This window comes from Mus caroli, chromosome 18 (genome assembly GCF_900094665.2).
Source record: "Mus caroli chromosome 18, CAROLI_EIJ_v1.1, whole genome shotgun sequence".
In the NCBI taxonomy this organism is placed as follows: Eukaryota; Metazoa; Chordata; class Mammalia; order Rodentia; family Muridae; genus Mus; species Mus caroli.
In genome coordinates, this window is record NC_034587.1 from 16,667,603 (window position 1) to 16,684,914 (window position 17,312).

The following is a 17,312-nucleotide window of genomic DNA, read 5'->3' on the forward strand; positions in this document are numbered from 1 at the left end:
TGTCCTCATACTAGCAAGATGAATCAGTGTGTAAAGATACTAATTAGCCAAGCCTGGGGACCTAAGTTCAACACAGCAAGGACCATACAATAGAGACAGAAAAACTGAATCTACTCCCACAGGTTTTCCTGTGTCCCACATGTACACTGTAACACACACATACAGTAAATAAACAATCAGTATTTTAAATAAAAAATGTGGTTCTTATTTACATAGCATCCTCTTTATGTTGGTCATCCATAGAATAAGATAATGACTCTGAATCAATGGTTGTTTTAAAATGATTTTATCATATGTCATTTACTTTGTGTGTAGGCGTACAGGGGAGGCACACATATGCATGGTGTATTTGAGGAGGGCAGAAGGCAACTTCAAGAATGAGTTCTCATCTTGTACCATGCAGATCCTGAAGATGTGCTTTAGTTGCTCTGACAAATGCCACGACCAAGAGAAACGTGTGGAAGAGCGATTTTACTTAGGCTTGCAGTTACAGAGGGACACCTCCCTCTGGAGACAGGCATGTCAGTAGACAACCAGAGCAAGGATGAGAACAATCACATCCTTAAGCCCAGGGGTGAAGCACACAGAGCAAACTGGAAGTAGACTAAGGCTATGAACTCTCAAAGGCCACCCTAGTGGCATCATTCATCCAGCAAAGCTGTATCACCTCCCCAACCAGTGTCCTCATCTGAGGGCAAATGTTCAGATACCTGATCCCATGGGGGAGGGGGGGGACATTCTCATTCAATGCGCCACAAGATGAAACTCAACTTGTCAAGCTTGGTGGCAGGCACATATACCCATGAAGCTGTGTCACTGACCCATGAGTCAACGGGTCTTAACTCCAGCCAGCAAACCCAGAATTATCTGGGAAACATGGGACAAAGTAATTCTTTGTCTCATCCCAGATTCTAACTCAGTAGACCAGAGGCTGAGAAATTTGCAAGTTTTCCATATTACTCAAAAAATACAACTAAATTGCCATACCTACTTTTTTCTTATTCCTGGATTTCTTCCCCAAACTGAGTTGTTGAAATCCTATATTTGAGCTGTCCAGCTACAGAGATAATGTACCAAAGTTAAACAATATATCCAGTAAAGCTTTGCCAAAGGAAGGGCACAAGCAGCAGCCTTGAGCAAGCCAGAGTAACATCTAAGTGAATATAACACATGTGCCTCTGTCAATATCAGGAACTCAGAGGCACTTGCAAGGTAAATGTGTAGTGGCTATGTAAGCGGCAGACTTCAATCAACACAGAACCAGAAGCCAAGCTATCCTGTCCATATGTTTGGAACACATCTTACCCACAAAGAATATCAGCAGTGCACCTCAGTTAGAGGACATGCGCGATTTTAGGGTACAAACTAGCATCATCCTTATGGTATTAATGACTCTTCAGGAAACTAACATTTACCCTCCATGATTTCTAACACTTACTAAATAACCTGGTGGCTGGCCCCTGGTTGCCATACCTAAATTAGCTTTAATGAGGGCACAGGATGTTTATCTTCAGTGCTGTAGGTGACCCGTCAGACATGTTGTCACAACAGCTATACTGGGTCAGCACAAAGAAAAGCATATTTACACTTGCCCATCTCCCAGACTCAGGCTAACAACCATCTCTTTTCGGGCTTTAGTTCTAACACTACTGTAATATATTTGACAAACTAGTCCATGACCATAAATATTTCTAAATTTCTTTTCCTCTAACATCAGCTTTCAAAAGAAAAGTTGTCTGTAGATGGCTAAATACCGCTTTCTGGGAATCTTATACTATCATAAAATGAGGAAAAAAATATTCTCTTAACATTCTTGCCATAGTCTCTTGGCCTACATATGTTATCCTGTCCCTTTTTCCCCCAAAGGGAACTTATTCTGGGGAAAATCACAATAGAAGGTGTATCATGACTTGACAGACAAGTGTCCTGCTGTTGTAGACAACATGAGGACAATGCAAGGACACTGATCTAGCATATCCTCACAATCCAAGGGGCATTTCTTTTCTGAGAAAACACTGCTAGCTCCATAGCAGATATACATATAGTAGAGGACTCACTAAAATAACATTCTGCTCATAAGAACTTCTAAACTCAACAGTTTCGTAAGTTCTGATGTATGGAGAGGTCATTTTTAAGTGGTATCATCAGCCACCAATTATTTTTACCCTCACACATGCAGAAATGCTGAAAAACGGCTGGTATTTACAAATCAGTACTGGCTCTGACGTGGGGGTGGAATTATTACCTATCTTTGGCAGGTCTGAGCTATCACTGAAACAAAGGTCACAGGGAAGGAAGAGAAGAGAGATTGGATTCTAAGACCTCTGCTTAACCTCAAGCACTAATATTTCATGCTCTGCTCCTACAGTGCCTGAAGTCCTCAGGAGAAAAAGATTAGCTGATCGTTCTCCACCTGGGGTGAGAGCCACGGCCACACATCTTTCAAGACTGCCTGCCATTGGGAATCTGACCTCGGAAAGTGTTCCTGTGGTTCCTAAGGGATCTGATTAGTTTCCCAAAGAGAGTGTGCTATAAAATGAGCAAATCTGAACTCTGACTCGTATTTGGTTTGTATTTTTCTAGATGACAACCCCCACCCATGATGGCATTAGCCAGAGTCCCTCATCAGAAACTACACCAGTGGATTCATCCATTCGTCTACTTTCAGATTCCAAACTTAATAATAATAATAATAATAATAATAATAATAATAATAATAATAATAATAATCTCTCTTCTTTTTACAGTACTTCATCTTTGGTATTTTGTCCTAGCAACAACAATAACAAAAGACTAATATGCTAGATTTTAGAAAATGCTACACTCAAGAGTTACAAATGTAGAAACACAATAAAATAATCTTGTACTTACTTTCTGTTGCTTGTTTTTTTAAATCTATTCAATGAATTGCATTTGTGAAGAAAGAAAACCTCACCTATCTTTTAGAAAAAGAAAACATGTCGGATATGTCCATCTATCAGACATGTAAACAATAACAAAAAATTAAATAATGTATCATTGTGACACAAAAATGCTGGCTACTTTAATTCTTTCAGAACAATCGAATTACCCAAATTCAAGATTGCCTGAATAAAAAGATAAAACTACTACATTAGCTGGCTACACCATGGAAATTCGGACAACACACATTAGCAAGACACAGCAGCTTAGCACACCTTGGGCTCTTTTTGAAGAAATCACAAATAGAAAATCATCACTGTAGCCCCTGGCTGCTGGTTTCTCTCTGTTCCCGAAGGTTTGTTTGCTTGTTTTGGTTTTGGGGGGTGGGGATTGGAGTGGGGTTGTTTGTATGTTTGCTTGATGCTCTGGCTGACCCATGGGACATAGCCAAGAGTTCACCTCAAAATTCTTCTTGACACCTCACATTCTGTAGTAGCATCAAAATGCATCAGAAGCGCTGTGATTTCTTATGGCAATCAAGTCTTTCACAGCCTGACAAGATTGTTCAGCAGGTAAAGTGCTTGCCACCAAGCCTGATCTCCGGGGTTTGAAAACTAGAATCCTAGGACTGACATGGTAGAACGGCCGACCTGATTCCCTCAGGCTGTCTTCTGAGCTCCACGTTTGTTCCATGGCACACGCATACAATTAATATAAAAAAATAATTTAAAGACATAAGTCTCCTTGTTTATTTTTATTTGCTGCCCACAGAGCACAATAGTTGAATACTGAAATTTCTAAATATGTTCCAACAACCTCTGATATTCCCTTTATGAAAAAACCAAAAAAGGTTGTATATATTAAGCCTACAAGTCCATTAAATTGAGACAGTCTAATTCTCCTGGGCTTCTAGGATTCAAATTTTAAGCAGCTTTACATGTTAAGTTTCTGAGATACAAACCATCTGCACACATGTTGACAAAATGTCTGTAAGGTTAGAAACACACACTGGATCAATAACCAAGGGACATTCCACATGCAGCACACTAACACAAATTCTCACTATCTTGCTTATTCTAAGGTAACTTTGTGAATCACAGGCAAATGCTATTTGTACTGCTGGTCTAGACAATCTATGCCAAATACCACACCAACTCAAATGCCTGTTCTGCCATTAAACCCCCTGAATAAACTGGAGCTGATCTCAAGCTGACTTTTGTCCTCCCAATTGTGTGTTGAGACAGTACAGTTAGTGCTTAGGTTAGAAATCCATTTTTAAGGGTTTATTCACCATAGCACCTACCTTCAAATAACTTGGGACTATCTCAAGAAGCATTTTAAAACTGATACTAAACATGCTTTATTTGTTCACTTTACATAACTTTAAATTAGGCAGATAGTCTAAAATTAAAGCTTCACTCTGATAGGTGTCTTCAAATCTTTATAATGATTTATTTTTTCCACTATGTGAACAAAACTCCCTTCTGTCTTTCTTAAGAGCATTCCAAACGTATAATTAATTTCTCTTCATTTGGGCATACCACACGAGTCTTCTAACTGCCTATGCTCTACCTTATGCCTCTGAAGATGCTAAGCCAAGTTTCTCAAGGACCAAGCACTTTTGGAAATACTCCATTAGTGTAGTCTGCCTAGTCTCTGCATTACAGTGACAAGGGACAAAAGGTGTAATTTCCCTTTGAAATTTTCCAGTCAGGGTGGATTAGCAATTAGAGAAGATTTAGTTACATTTTCTTTCTACACTTGTTGGTGTGGCTGTCAAACTTCATTTTTCCACTGTAGAGTGGAGACTCTACACTCCATTCAAGGTGTGCCTTCACAAAGAAAAAGAAGTTAGAAGACAAAAACAACCATCAAAATTATCTGGATAATATTTTGGTTTTTGTTTACTCCTAAATAATCTAGTTTCTACATTCAGCTTCTTAATAAATATGTATGAAGATTTAAAACACACCCCTCATTTCTGTTATTTACTCTACTTAATTACTTGGCTTGAAATTGTCACCAATTTCTCATTCAAATTCCATGAGCAATAAGAAAACACAGTCCCATTGTATCATAGAGGTTTGTTTCTGAACGGAACACGCCAGTACTGGTTAAATCAGACTCTCTTCACCGTAAATGCCTATTCCAGGACATCTTTAAAATTGAAATTGCTTTTCAACCACAGGACTTCTTAAGTGGAAAGCGAAACTCACCAAAATGAAGAGACTTTTTAGCACTCATTTTTCCTCTCAGTGTCAGGCCTGGTGCCTTCTCAAAATGTCCTTTGCTAAAGGTTCCACTGCTTGAAGGTACTTGTATAGTGGACATGAGTGTGTGTGTGTGTGTGTGTGTGTGTGTGTGTGTGTGTGTGTGTGTCTGAATGTTTTTTGTGTGTGTGAGTGAGAATGTATGTGTGTTTCTTGTGAGAGAGAGGCTGTGTGTGTGTGTGTTGTTGGTCTATGTAATTTTGCTTTTACAATGTTGGCAGTCAGAAGGAGCCTTCTAATTTTATTCGCCATGATGATAGGCCCTAGTGTTTTAATTATTTTTCATGTCGTGAGTAATTTACTATTCATTGGGTATCTTCCCTATAAATCTTGCCCTCACTCTGTAAGATTTTTCTTTGGTGTCCAACAAAGGGTTTCATTGCAATAAGAATCAAGGTGTGGCTAAGTTCTTACCCAGAGCCCAACAATGCCAGCCTTCCAGGCCAGCCCAGGAGTTTGGGGTGGAGAAACAGAGTCATTATAGAATATCTTCATCCCTGTGCCCAGGGAGCCCCACAGTTATCATCCATGCCCTCCCGACAGAACATCTCCTAGTACATCCTGCTTCAAGGACTAATCTGGGATCTGGAAGACTGGGACTAGAACTGATTCTTACTGGGGTTCAAGGCCAAGAGAGACTCAAAGCAATGGACTGGCTTCTTTTCAGAAATATTTGCCTTCTGATCTTATTTATGGTAAGTGGAAAATTGAGGTCTGGGAAGAAAAGGTCCAGCTCTTGTCTTTTCTGTCTACCTTCAGCTTTCTACATGGACTTTCTTATTTTTAATCTGCTTTTTACAAAGATCTAGCAAAGATCTCCATCTCTGTAGGTTCCCAAGACCTCTCTGTTGCATGAGGGACTAACTGGGATGAAGAACAAGAGAGAGAGAGAGAGAGAGAGAGAGAGAGAGAGAGAGAGACTAAATTAGGTTGACCTCAGCATGACATCAAACCAGTTAACACTAAGGAATTTCTAAACTCCATGATAGACCAAAAAAAAAAAATCCACTTCTTTTTTATTTATACTTAAATTAGACAGGTTGTTATGCAAATTCCAAGGGCTTGAAATCTGAAAGGAGCAAAAGTTGATCAAGCCCAATTCTGATAAACAGTTACTTCCCTGTGAGTTTCTTACTAAGAAGAGGACTGTCAACTGTGTCAAAATTATGTTGCAACTGCTTATGAAATATTTAAGTCACATTAAAAAAGCATCCCTATAGGCCAGGAAGGAAGCATTTAAATGGTCTGTTTATTTAAAGTAAGCACTTGTGTCTTGGATATAGAATTACTTCTGTCCCACTCTGCAGAGGCCCAGGTGTGGATCGCTTCCCACCACATAAACACAGCCAGCATCTTGTATTCTTGAAAGAAGACAGCTACTTCTAATCCTATGTCTGTGGGGAAAGCCAAGCTCAGGATGAACAAGGAGTCAAACCATTTCCAATTAGAAAATTTTGTTTGAAGAAACAATTAAAACAGTTTAGACGGGATCAAATTTAAGTCAACTGATGATCAAATGACAGAGCAAATAAGTCAAAGTGCATCTTACAAATAAGATAAAGATAAGGAGAGGAAGGCATTTCTTTTTTCAAAGAAAATCAAATAACTGGTTGTCTATCCATATCTGAGAAATGCACGTGTGTGCCAACAAAAACTTGAAAAATGACACCCTTGCCAACTCAGGCAAGGTACATTATCCTGGTTCATCAGAACATTATTCTTAATAGTTCTATCAGCCAGACCAAGAGATGCAGCCAGGCATGGTAGTCAGGCAGGGCTGGGAGGATGGGAACACAGCGCTGGCCAGTTGGCACAGTAAGTTCATTCCGGAACTTACATTGTAAGGGGCTACAAATGTGGTACAGGTACTAACACTGCCCAAGAGCACACAGTCTAAGCTTGAAATGGAACATGGGAACAGTGGAAGAACAGTCCATTCTCCATTTAAGAGACAGATTACTAAAACATTTCTTTAAAAAAAAAAATAGAAAATGCCAAGTACCAGTGCAGTGCCCTATTACAATGGCCAGTTTAAACAAAAGAATCATTTAAAAAGGGGGAGCTGAAAGAAAATTCTAGAAGCTACTGGGTACTCCATAGCTAGTGTCAACTGTCAGTATGCTCCACTTGCTGGGCTTTTGTGGGCTATTTTCATGTTTTCACTGTGGTATGCCTTTGGGGGTAGGCACAGAAAACTATACCTCTCAAGATTTTAGACACACTCAGTCTGACTGATGGCTTTCTGCACAGGAAGGTTTAACAATAACATTGTTTAATTGAAGAGTTCATTTCTTTGATCTGGAATGATCTGGAATCATAATTTAGGCTCTCAGGATCTCCCTTGGGTAGTGCTAATGTATTTTCCCATCTTAATGTTAATGGTTACTGATGCTTAATTGTTTTTCAGTTCTCACTGAAACTGAAGTTTTTGTTTTAGCCCTTCATGGTAACTGTTTAAGATGTACACTCATCAACATTTGCAACAGCTTTCCTTAAGATACCAGTTGTTAATGTCTGCAAATGGGGAGTAAAGATGTCTAGCATATATCAAGACCAAAATGAGGAGAATCTATATAATACTGTGTGAAAATGCATGTTCTTCCTACTTTAGTCTGCTGTCATTGAACTCCGTCCTTTTTCCCATTAACTAAATCAAAGCCTGTCTAGGACATGATTTCAGCTTACTCTAATGGGGCGTGGCAACTTCTCAGGGTTACTGATTTTATGTCAGCTAGTTCTCAACCACAAGAAGTACTTAGGACAAGGTTTTGAGAGTCAGCCAATTAAAAGTACCCAAACTTGAAAGTTTCAGTGGGGCGTTTCCTTCCATCACAAAGTGCCTTACTATCTCTCACCTATGGATACTCATCATGTTCTTCTGACATAAGCCAATGAGGAACAATTGGCAGTCACCGAGACTCAGCTGTCCCAAGTTTGAGTCATGGTTCCCTTCAAAGAGGCTGTGTAGCTTTGGGAAAGCAAGCTGTTCTTCCAGGGCTTTATTGTGCCTTGTGGAAACTGTGCACTTAGACATGATGTCACTAAGTTGCTTCCACAATAGAAACTCTGGACTCCTCTAATTACTACCACTAACAACTTATCCAATAGAAGTTCATGCTTGGCTGTGGAATTTGGTTTTCACAAAATTTGCCTGGAGAATCGAAAGAGGTGGGCAACGTTGTAGGCTGTATAAATTTTATTAGGCAGGAATCACCAGAGGCTGAACAGTTATTAGACAAATGAGACCTATATTTTATAGAGTTAATACGAATATAAAAAGCAGTCATTGATCAGATAAGAATTTTTACCGACACATGTTGACCAAGCATTCTACAAATGGTATGTAAACATTCCAATCAAACACCCTGGTTCTTGGAAAGTAAAATATGTAGATGATGAAGAAAATGATATTATCTCACCCTAAGCTGAAAATAGGCATTAAAATTTAAGAGCATGCTTAGAACTAACCTAGCCTCATTAACTTAGTCCTCACAGTAAACAACATTACTTTGACACATAGAATGCAATTGGTCTTTTAAAAATTGGCAAACAAATTATCAGAAATTTAATGACGGGTGAAAAACACATTGTCTGATGTTCCCTTTGTGCTAAAGTAGAGAAAGCGTTAAATGATTGGCTTTTGGCTGACTGTTACAGAAGCTATGGTGTCCTCATCACATGGTAGACTGTTGAAACTAAGTCTGCCTTATTTTGGTAGTGGTGGTGGTAGTGATGGTATAAGGGGCTAAAGACTTATTGTAGTACAATATTTTATAAGACAACTGGGCAATTTTGTATCTTCACCTTCAAATTGTTGCATATTTTATGGCAGGAATCTTACATAAGAATAAATTTTCTATCCTAACAAATAACTAGTATTGCAACCATACTATAATCACTAACTTTAGCACATCTTTTTTCAATAATCTTTACCTAGAGAGAGAGTTGCAGAATAAAAATTCTGTCCTAATCCTTTGGACACAGTGGCTAGCCAGCCCATCTGAATCAGTGAATTCCATGCCCCTCGAAATATTCATAAAACAACAAACTCAGTGCCAGAAGGAGCACATGTGAGAAACAAATTCCAGACCTCTGACCTCCAGCCTCCAAACACATGAATACACTATGTGTGCACACACACATACACATGAACACACAACACAGATAGACAGAGATAAATACAAAACCCAGATAGACAAAGATACAAACACACAGACACACTCACAATATTAAATAGCTTTTTAGACTAAATTATGGTATTTTTTTGCTTCTTTTGGGTTTTTTGTTTGTTTGTTTGTGGTTTTGGTAGTGGTAAGTTTTTTGTTCTTTGTTGTTGGTGGTGGTGGTGGTGGTTGGTTGGTTGGTTGGTTGGTTGGCTTGGTTTTTTTTTTTTTTTTTTCGAGATATGGTTTATTTGTGTAGCCTTGGCTATCCTGGAACTAGCTCTGTAGATCACACTGGCCTCAAACTCACCGAGCTCCACCTGCCTCTACCCTCCTGAATGCAGGGATTAAAGCCTTGCACCAAAATTGCCTGCTTTTTTATTTTTACAAGACACTTGTCTTCCTTTAAGAACATCCTGCATCCTAAATACGTAGTTTTAGGGTTTCTTGCTAAAGCCTAAGACCCAGGGAAAAGTTCTTTGAGATGCAGTTGGACCATTGACTAGGCTGTGGACACGTTTCCTCACTGCTCCTAATGCTGCTGCAGCTGGAATTCCCCACTGACGTAGACCAGCTCTGATGATAGGCTGTGAGACAGGAGTGACCAGCATAAAGCCCTGGAACATTACTTGCATGAGAAATGTTTGCCCTTCCTTTCTACATAGAAAATTACATGGCTTACAAACAAAAAGGCCAGTGCTTGGTATACCTTCAATTACAAACAAAAGTAGTATAATTAGGCTTGAACTTGGCATCTCTACCATAAGCCTAGGAATATGGTAACTGCTTTACTCAATAATTTTTATGAGCATTATTTGAGGAAGAACTGCTCATTAATAAGCTGGTCCTGGACGACTTCAAAATTGACTTCAAAAAGACAAGTCATTAAGAGGATGGGAAGAGCCTTATTCAGTAGCTCTTACTTTAAATATAAATATAAGATACAGAATATAAGGGACTAATGTATTTTAACATTGCAATGAGTGCAGAATATACTGCTGATGTAAAATTACCAAGTTAGTCTGGGGAAAATATTGAAAGAAAATGTAAGACCCAGAAAAATTTCTGATATTTGGTAAAAGTAGATAGGAATGGAATATTGTATATCTTACTCTTCCTTTGAAAGTTAACATCAGAATTTGCTCTGCAGGCAAAGGACATTGCCTGTTGTTTATTTTGTCAATGAAACACGTTTAGTGAATGACTAGATTCAGTTTCTAACATGGATCCTAGTCCATTCCATTAGCACATTTCTCACAACCCCACTGATAGGCAGCTTTTATACAGACACTGGATTTCACATGAGCTTGGATGCCTTAAACCGAGATGAGGAGGAGTAGGGTCAGCAGAGTGTGGTCTGCCGTGGTCACCTTACATTGATCACCTTGATATTCTGTTACCTTACAGCAACAAACTTACTGCTAACAGTGTTATTTCATGATAGTCTGAAAAGTAAATGCATTGCAATGAGAGAGAGACAGAGATGGAGAGACAGAGACAGAGAGAGAGGAGCTTATCATTTAGACTATCTAAGACTGAATTCAATTCTTTAAGACCAAAATTCTTTTGGTTGCACTAAAATCTACTCCCGCCACACTTGGGAGATAATTCCAACCCTGGACATGCTTCTGTTATGGTGTCTGATACATTCCAGTATCTGTTCTTGTTCTTTGTTGCCCCCTTTGGCCTTCCTTTTCACTGTGTTCTCACAAAATAGCACAGATATATGGCAGACAGCATCTCATTATCTAAACTAAGTCTCCTTCCAAAAGTACAGTGAGCTATAAAACAAGGGCACCCAGAGAAGAAGGGTAGAAGATGACAAGCAGCCTCAGCCTGAGACCTACAGAAACAAACCCAGTTAGGAAGCCCACATCTCTCCAAGTTATTTTGCTCCTTCGACAGCAGGTGCCTCTAATTCCCTTCTCTAGTCTACCACCCCGAGAACTGGTTAAACCAGTTCCCTTGTACGTGGGAGTCCTTAGGCAGGCTTTCCAGTCAAGCCACATCAGAGGAGAATGCCTGGCCCACATGTGTTCTAAAAGGGTGACTTTCCCAGGCAAGGGGTTTCTCCAGCTGTCCAGGAGCCCATAGCTATAGCTCACAGCTTGCCCTCCATGCAGCTCTGCTACTTGGCACAGCTTAGTGAGCACTCTCCTCTACTGTTTCTTCTAAGGCATCCATTCCCAGATGTTTTCCTGCTAGGTCCATAGTCCCACATGCTGGGCTCTTTCAAGGAGGCCTGAGCCTCAAGGGATTAGGATTCAGAGGGAGAGAGGTTGGCCACTTTATTCATCAATAAAGCTAACTGAACATAGATCCCAAGGGTACCACACAGACCTCCATCAGACACAACATGAATTGTTGCCAGATAAGACATCTACCCAGAGATCTGGCACTGTAGGTGCCCTGGCTTTATAAAGGTCAGTGGGAGAGGAGGGTTGTTAAGGTTATATTTAAGGATCATTGAGGCTGCCCTGAAGGCTGATCATTCAGCAGTTGAGCTGGGCTCTGTGAAGAGGACAAGAGGTACTTATCTCTTTGAAATAAATTCCACATCTGGCTAGTGTGGCAAATTTCAGTTCTTTTGATTACCCAGTACTTTTGTGTATATAGGAACACCACACGCGCACTCTCCAATGCAAAGAGCCTCTTTCCTTTTCCCTTCCTCCTCACAGATGTGCCTAGCATCTGCTATACCTGTGCTTTCCACACCTGGACTCTATCTAGATGAAGATCTATTTTGATCTGAAACAAGAAGAGCTAGGGGACTGCCTAAGGTCACCTACCAGCACAGGAAAAAATTCTGCTCATCTGTCTCTAACTCATAGAAATTTGTCTTTGACTACAGTGCTTTGTGCCAGGTTGGATCACAATTTAAGGTATGACTGCCACTATGGGCTATCAGTTCTTTACCTTTAAATCTATATTGATTTAAGAGACTGGACAGTGGCTTGGTTGCAATCATAAGAATATTCAGCAAGGTATTTTGATGAAGTACGCAGTCATGTCAAATGGTCTAAGTGCAAAAATACTTTAAGATAATGTCTTCTAGATCCTCAGCTTTTGTGCACATGTACATACACATATACATTAGGAAAACATATATGCATACACACCTTTTCCTCAAGTCAACATACCCCTCTTTTTAAAAAAAGTCACACCATTCACCCTTAGCAAACAGAAGGATGCACAACAGGGCATTGTGAAATTATCTGAGAAAACAGACTAAGAGATAGTCTCAGACATGGTGGTGGCACTGACTCAAAAGACTCAGAAAGTTCTTGGAGAACCCTGTACAAGTAAAGTGCTTTTGAACAGTCCAACAAACCTAGGCAGCCTGTAAGACTGGTAAGAAATCACTTTAAAATGGTTTCAAGGATGGATTACTTTGTAGATTTAGGTTGTATAATTCAGAATAAGTTTAAAGAATGATCTGGGTCTGGTGGCATGGGCCTGTACTCCCAGCTAACCAGGAAACTGAGGCAGAAGAAGCATAAGTAGAAGGTCCACCTAAGCCACTTAGTGAAATGCTGTCTCAAAAGTACAACAGATCCAGAGACAGGGCTGAACACTTGCTTAGTGTCAGTCTTCAATGATGAGGAGAGAATCTGACACAGCCAAGAGAAAGTCCTAGTGATGCTGTCTGCATAGTAATACTAACAAGTACCCTTGAGACTGCACATACAAGCAAAGGATAAAGCCAAGGAAGGGCTGGTGTGATGCTCGTTTAATTCTAATAACAGGCTTATCCAAAGCGAGTTCTGGAAAACTCGATCCATCTGAAGCAAGACGTTTCTGATCAACTTTTACTTTCTACATTTAGTTCTTTCAAATCAACATCTCCATATTCACATATTGTCTATCAGTCACACTGCTTTTTATAATTGTAAAGCTAGTCCAATCAGTTGGTTCACCAGTAGAAACAGGTTACTGGAGTTCAGGAGAAAATAGAAACTAAACAAATTCCAACTCAAAAGCACTTAGTTATCTGTTGTTTCTCTAATGGAGGGCAACATATGTCAAGTGACTGAGGCATTTAGAATTTTTCTTTCCCAACCCTGACCTTACAATGAACAACTTTAGCTCTTAGTCATTATAGTAAGAACCCAGGGAGCACATCCTTCATTTCAACTATTGCCAAGGATCATGTATAAAAACTGTGAAGGGCAGCTGTAAGTTAATGCAAACAGTCATCACATACACTGAGAGCATGGCGCACAAATATGTTACCAAAATTCAGACAAATTTAAAGCAACTTGATAAAAATGATACAGATGACTGAAAACATCTTAAGGTGTTCAATAAAAAATCATAATCAGCAGAACAGGGCCACATTCACTTGCTGTCCTAACACTGAATATATGCCATGTCAGCCTAGCAGGTTTGGAGGCAGGCAGAAACCAGGTGAGATCGTTCTAACTGCGAAGTGAAAATTACCTGGCAAATCTCTACTTGATTTATAAGCAGGACCCAGCTAAGACTCACTCTCTCTGCTTTCAAGTTAAATTAGACTATTGGTTGATTATAGCTCTGAAGCTCCCAGCTCCGCTTGTCTTCACCAAAGGTGGGTGGGGATGCAAGGCAATGATGCTTCTGTGGTTCTGTCTGAGATGGTGTCAGAAACAAAGCAGGGCAACTTCTGAGAACAGAGCAAAGGGGGAATAAGAGAACAGAGAAAAGAGTGTGATGCTGAGGGTAAGAATAGGAGTTTTCTAATGGGGTGAGGAGATCCACATATGTCTGAGCTCATGAAGCAGGCTACATGTGTATGCTCACATATGTGTGTTTGTATTCAACGTTTTGTGTGTGTGTGTGTGTGTGTGCAAGCAAACATGAAAGTCAGAGGACAACTCTAGGTATTGTTTCTTTGATTCCTGCAACTTTTTAAGAGACAAGCTCTCTTGTTGGCCTGGAATTCACCAAAAAAGTGTGTCAGTGTGTCAGTTTCCACCTGCCTCTACTATCCACATCACCACCCATGGAATTACAAGCCTAAACCACGATAGCTGGCTTGTAACATAGGTTTTGACATGGAATTGAGCACGGGTTCTCATACTTGGGAGGCAAAAGACTTAGCCACAGAGTCATCTTTCCAAATTTTTCTGGGTAGTGATTTCACATGCTCATTGACCCAATATTGCTGAGGTGGGAACTGGATGTTAGATTTAGTCTGTAGTCTTCATTCTGGGGTCTGTGTGGTTCTTACTTACTCTAATTTCCCACTAACCACAACGAACAAATAGCTACTAATGTGATCTGTAAGGCAGCCACCAAAACGGATGTCTACAGTATTCACTGACACAGAACTTTACAACAACAATCACCGAGTACAAACAGCAAGTTGTAAAATTATATGTGTAGTTTCTTCCAACAAAAACAACTACAATTATACACTTAAGTGTTTGCAAAAAAAATTAAAGAGAAATTTTGTTCTCTGAATAGTAAGATTCTGTTTGCTTTTCTAATAAAACTCTAACCTTGAATCAAGACCATATTATAAAACAGAACATTCTGTGCAACCAAAACATAGTGTCTTCCACTAAATACTGATCTTCCTTCACAGACTTAGACACTTTATTAATGTCTAATGAGATTCCATGTGCAGGAGACAGGGAAAGAGGAGGAGACTCAATGCCCACTGGTGGATTTCTAATTCTCTGTTGCCATTCCTGATTCATCTGCCATTTCGAGCCCCATTTTGCCCTATTTCCCCCTGCACTCACTCTCAACCATCAGAATCCACTCTGTGTCCATATCAGGTAACATTCTCCCAGTTCTTGAAATCCTCTTCTAGCTGAAGTTCATGATAGCATCTTACCATAGCCCCAAGTCTTCCCAGCACCCTCAGCTTGCCAAGTTCTTCTGGACAAAACACAAAAGAACTGCTCATTCTGGTTTTCCCATCCCAACATGTCTATAGACTCTTCATCAGCTATGGAATAGTGGTTTTATTTCTGATTCATTCTCTCTCTCTCTCTCTCTCTCTCTCTCTCTCTCTCTATCTCTATCTCTATCTCTATCTGTGTGTGTGTGTGTGTGTGTGTGTGTGTGTGTGTGTGTGTGTGTGTATGCATGCATGTATGGAGATCAGAGGTTAAAATTCCTATTTTTTTTTCAAGTTAGAATCTTTCACTGAACCTGGAGCTTTCTTTTTGTCTAAGTTGGTTGGCCAACAGGCCCAGGAATCTGGATCTACCACCCTAGGTCAAGTGTTACAGGTACATACCACGGTGCTTAGCTTTTACAGGAAGTGTGGGCAGGGCTTCATCCTTGCATGGAAAGCATTTTACCCACTGAGCCATAGCCTCAACCCAAGAGTTGTCTTTTTGTATTATTTTAAAGTTCAAAAGGCTTTTAAGGACAAAAAATAAACAGATTTGTATTGCTTATTTTCTACTACCAATTGTATTTTACATTATTAGTTGTATATATACTTAAATAATAAAGGAATATCATAATTCTATAATTCTGCTTCTATTGGATTACGCAAATGTATGCTAATGTTTTATCTTCTCTTACAGGTGGTACTGGGAGTAAACAGTGAATTTATCGTTGAGGTAATGTATAACAACTATCATCTCTATTGAAAATGAGAAGAAAATTAGATGGTAAAGCTCATTGTGTATTACAAATTGAAATATTAGAAGCTGTAGTTATCCTGACAAAAGTATAAGACAGAACCTGGGCCTAACTGAAAGAGCAAGAGGAAGGCTGTACGTCCAGCTTTCTATACCTGTCAGGCATGGTTTCCAGAGCTTGTCTTAGCAACTTCTTCTCTTCAAACATGGTAGTAGCCTATTTACCAGTTTCTCAACCTACAGCAGAGCATATGAAAGATACCACTGATACTCTGTAAATGAACAAAAAATGCAAAGTTAAAAATGCATGAATGGGATCTTCTAGAGACATGAGACCATCCCAACACAGTTAGGGGTGGAGAGGTTAAGTCTGTCCAGAATTATAAATTAGAAAAATCAATTCCTTTATTCCTCAATTTTATCATTTCCTCTGGACACATCTTACAATGTTAAGCAATTGTCTAAGAACACGGTCCCCTAACACTATGAGAAACATGATTCATTTTTGCTTTAGGTAAAAGAATTAGACATTGAAAATGGCACAACAACCTGGCAGACTGTCAGAAGACAAAAGCGGGAGTGGATCAAGTTTGCGGCAGCCTGTCGGGAGGGCGAGGACAACTCCAAGAGGAACCCAATTGCCAGAGTGAGTGATGGAGGAAGCAGGGGTAGCCTGAGCTCATAGCAGACACATTTGCATTTGGAAAGCTCTAGAATATCTCAAGGACTTGCAACCTTCAGCAGCCCACAGAGATTTTTAAAAGGAAGGCTTGCTGTCATTGGCCAGTGCTGATCAGATGTTATTTTTTCAATGTGTGTGCACACATGCATCTGTGAGAAAGTATCTGTGGAGGACAGTCAATGACCTCAGCTGAGTCCCTCAGAGCTGTATTCTCACCTTGTTCTCACTGACCTGGAGCTCACCAATTAGGCCTGGATATGCCTGTCTCAACTTGCCACGTACCTGGACAACACACACCACCATGCCCAGGCTTCTTTAATGTGGGTTCTGGGGATCAAACACTGGTCCTCATGTTTATGGGGCAAGCACTTGACTGACCGAGACATATTCCCAAGCCTTGGACACTATTAAATATCCCAACCTTATCAATAAGTTATTCTGAAAGACAGACTTGGATCTCCAGCATGAGTGGATGGACCTGTCTCCTGCACTCTGCTCTTGGTTCCCTGCACATGTCACAAGTTTATGACAGTGGGAGACCGACTCCAAAACAAGTGTATAAAGTACAGATGATGCTGCAAATGAAAACCAAATCTCTAAGCCCTGAAACTAAGAGTGTTTTTATAAAGAAAATTTCAATTACATTTGTATGAGAGGCAGGGATAGGAAAGACAGTATGATAGAAAGAATGTGTGTCTTTGGGAGAGGGGGAGGG

The 17,312-nt window shown here is 39.9% G+C and overlaps 1 protein-coding gene across 1 annotated transcript in view; it reads left to right on the plus strand.

Annotated features, from left to right (window-relative positions):
• Nucleotides 1-5,690: 5,690 nt before the first annotated feature.
• Dsg4 (desmoglein 4) overlaps nt 5,691-17,312 on the plus strand; it is a 35,509-nt gene continuing 23,887 nt past the window's right edge. The window contains exons 1-3 of the mRNA XM_021150746.1: nt 5,691-5,866; nt 15,859-15,894; nt 16,430-16,561. Of these exons, the coding sequence (XP_021006405.1) occupies nt 5,819-5,866; nt 15,859-15,894; nt 16,430-16,561 (216 nt within the window). The 5' untranslated portion in view covers nt 5,691-5,818. The remainder of the gene's footprint in view (nt 5,867-15,858; nt 15,895-16,429; nt 16,562-17,312) is intronic.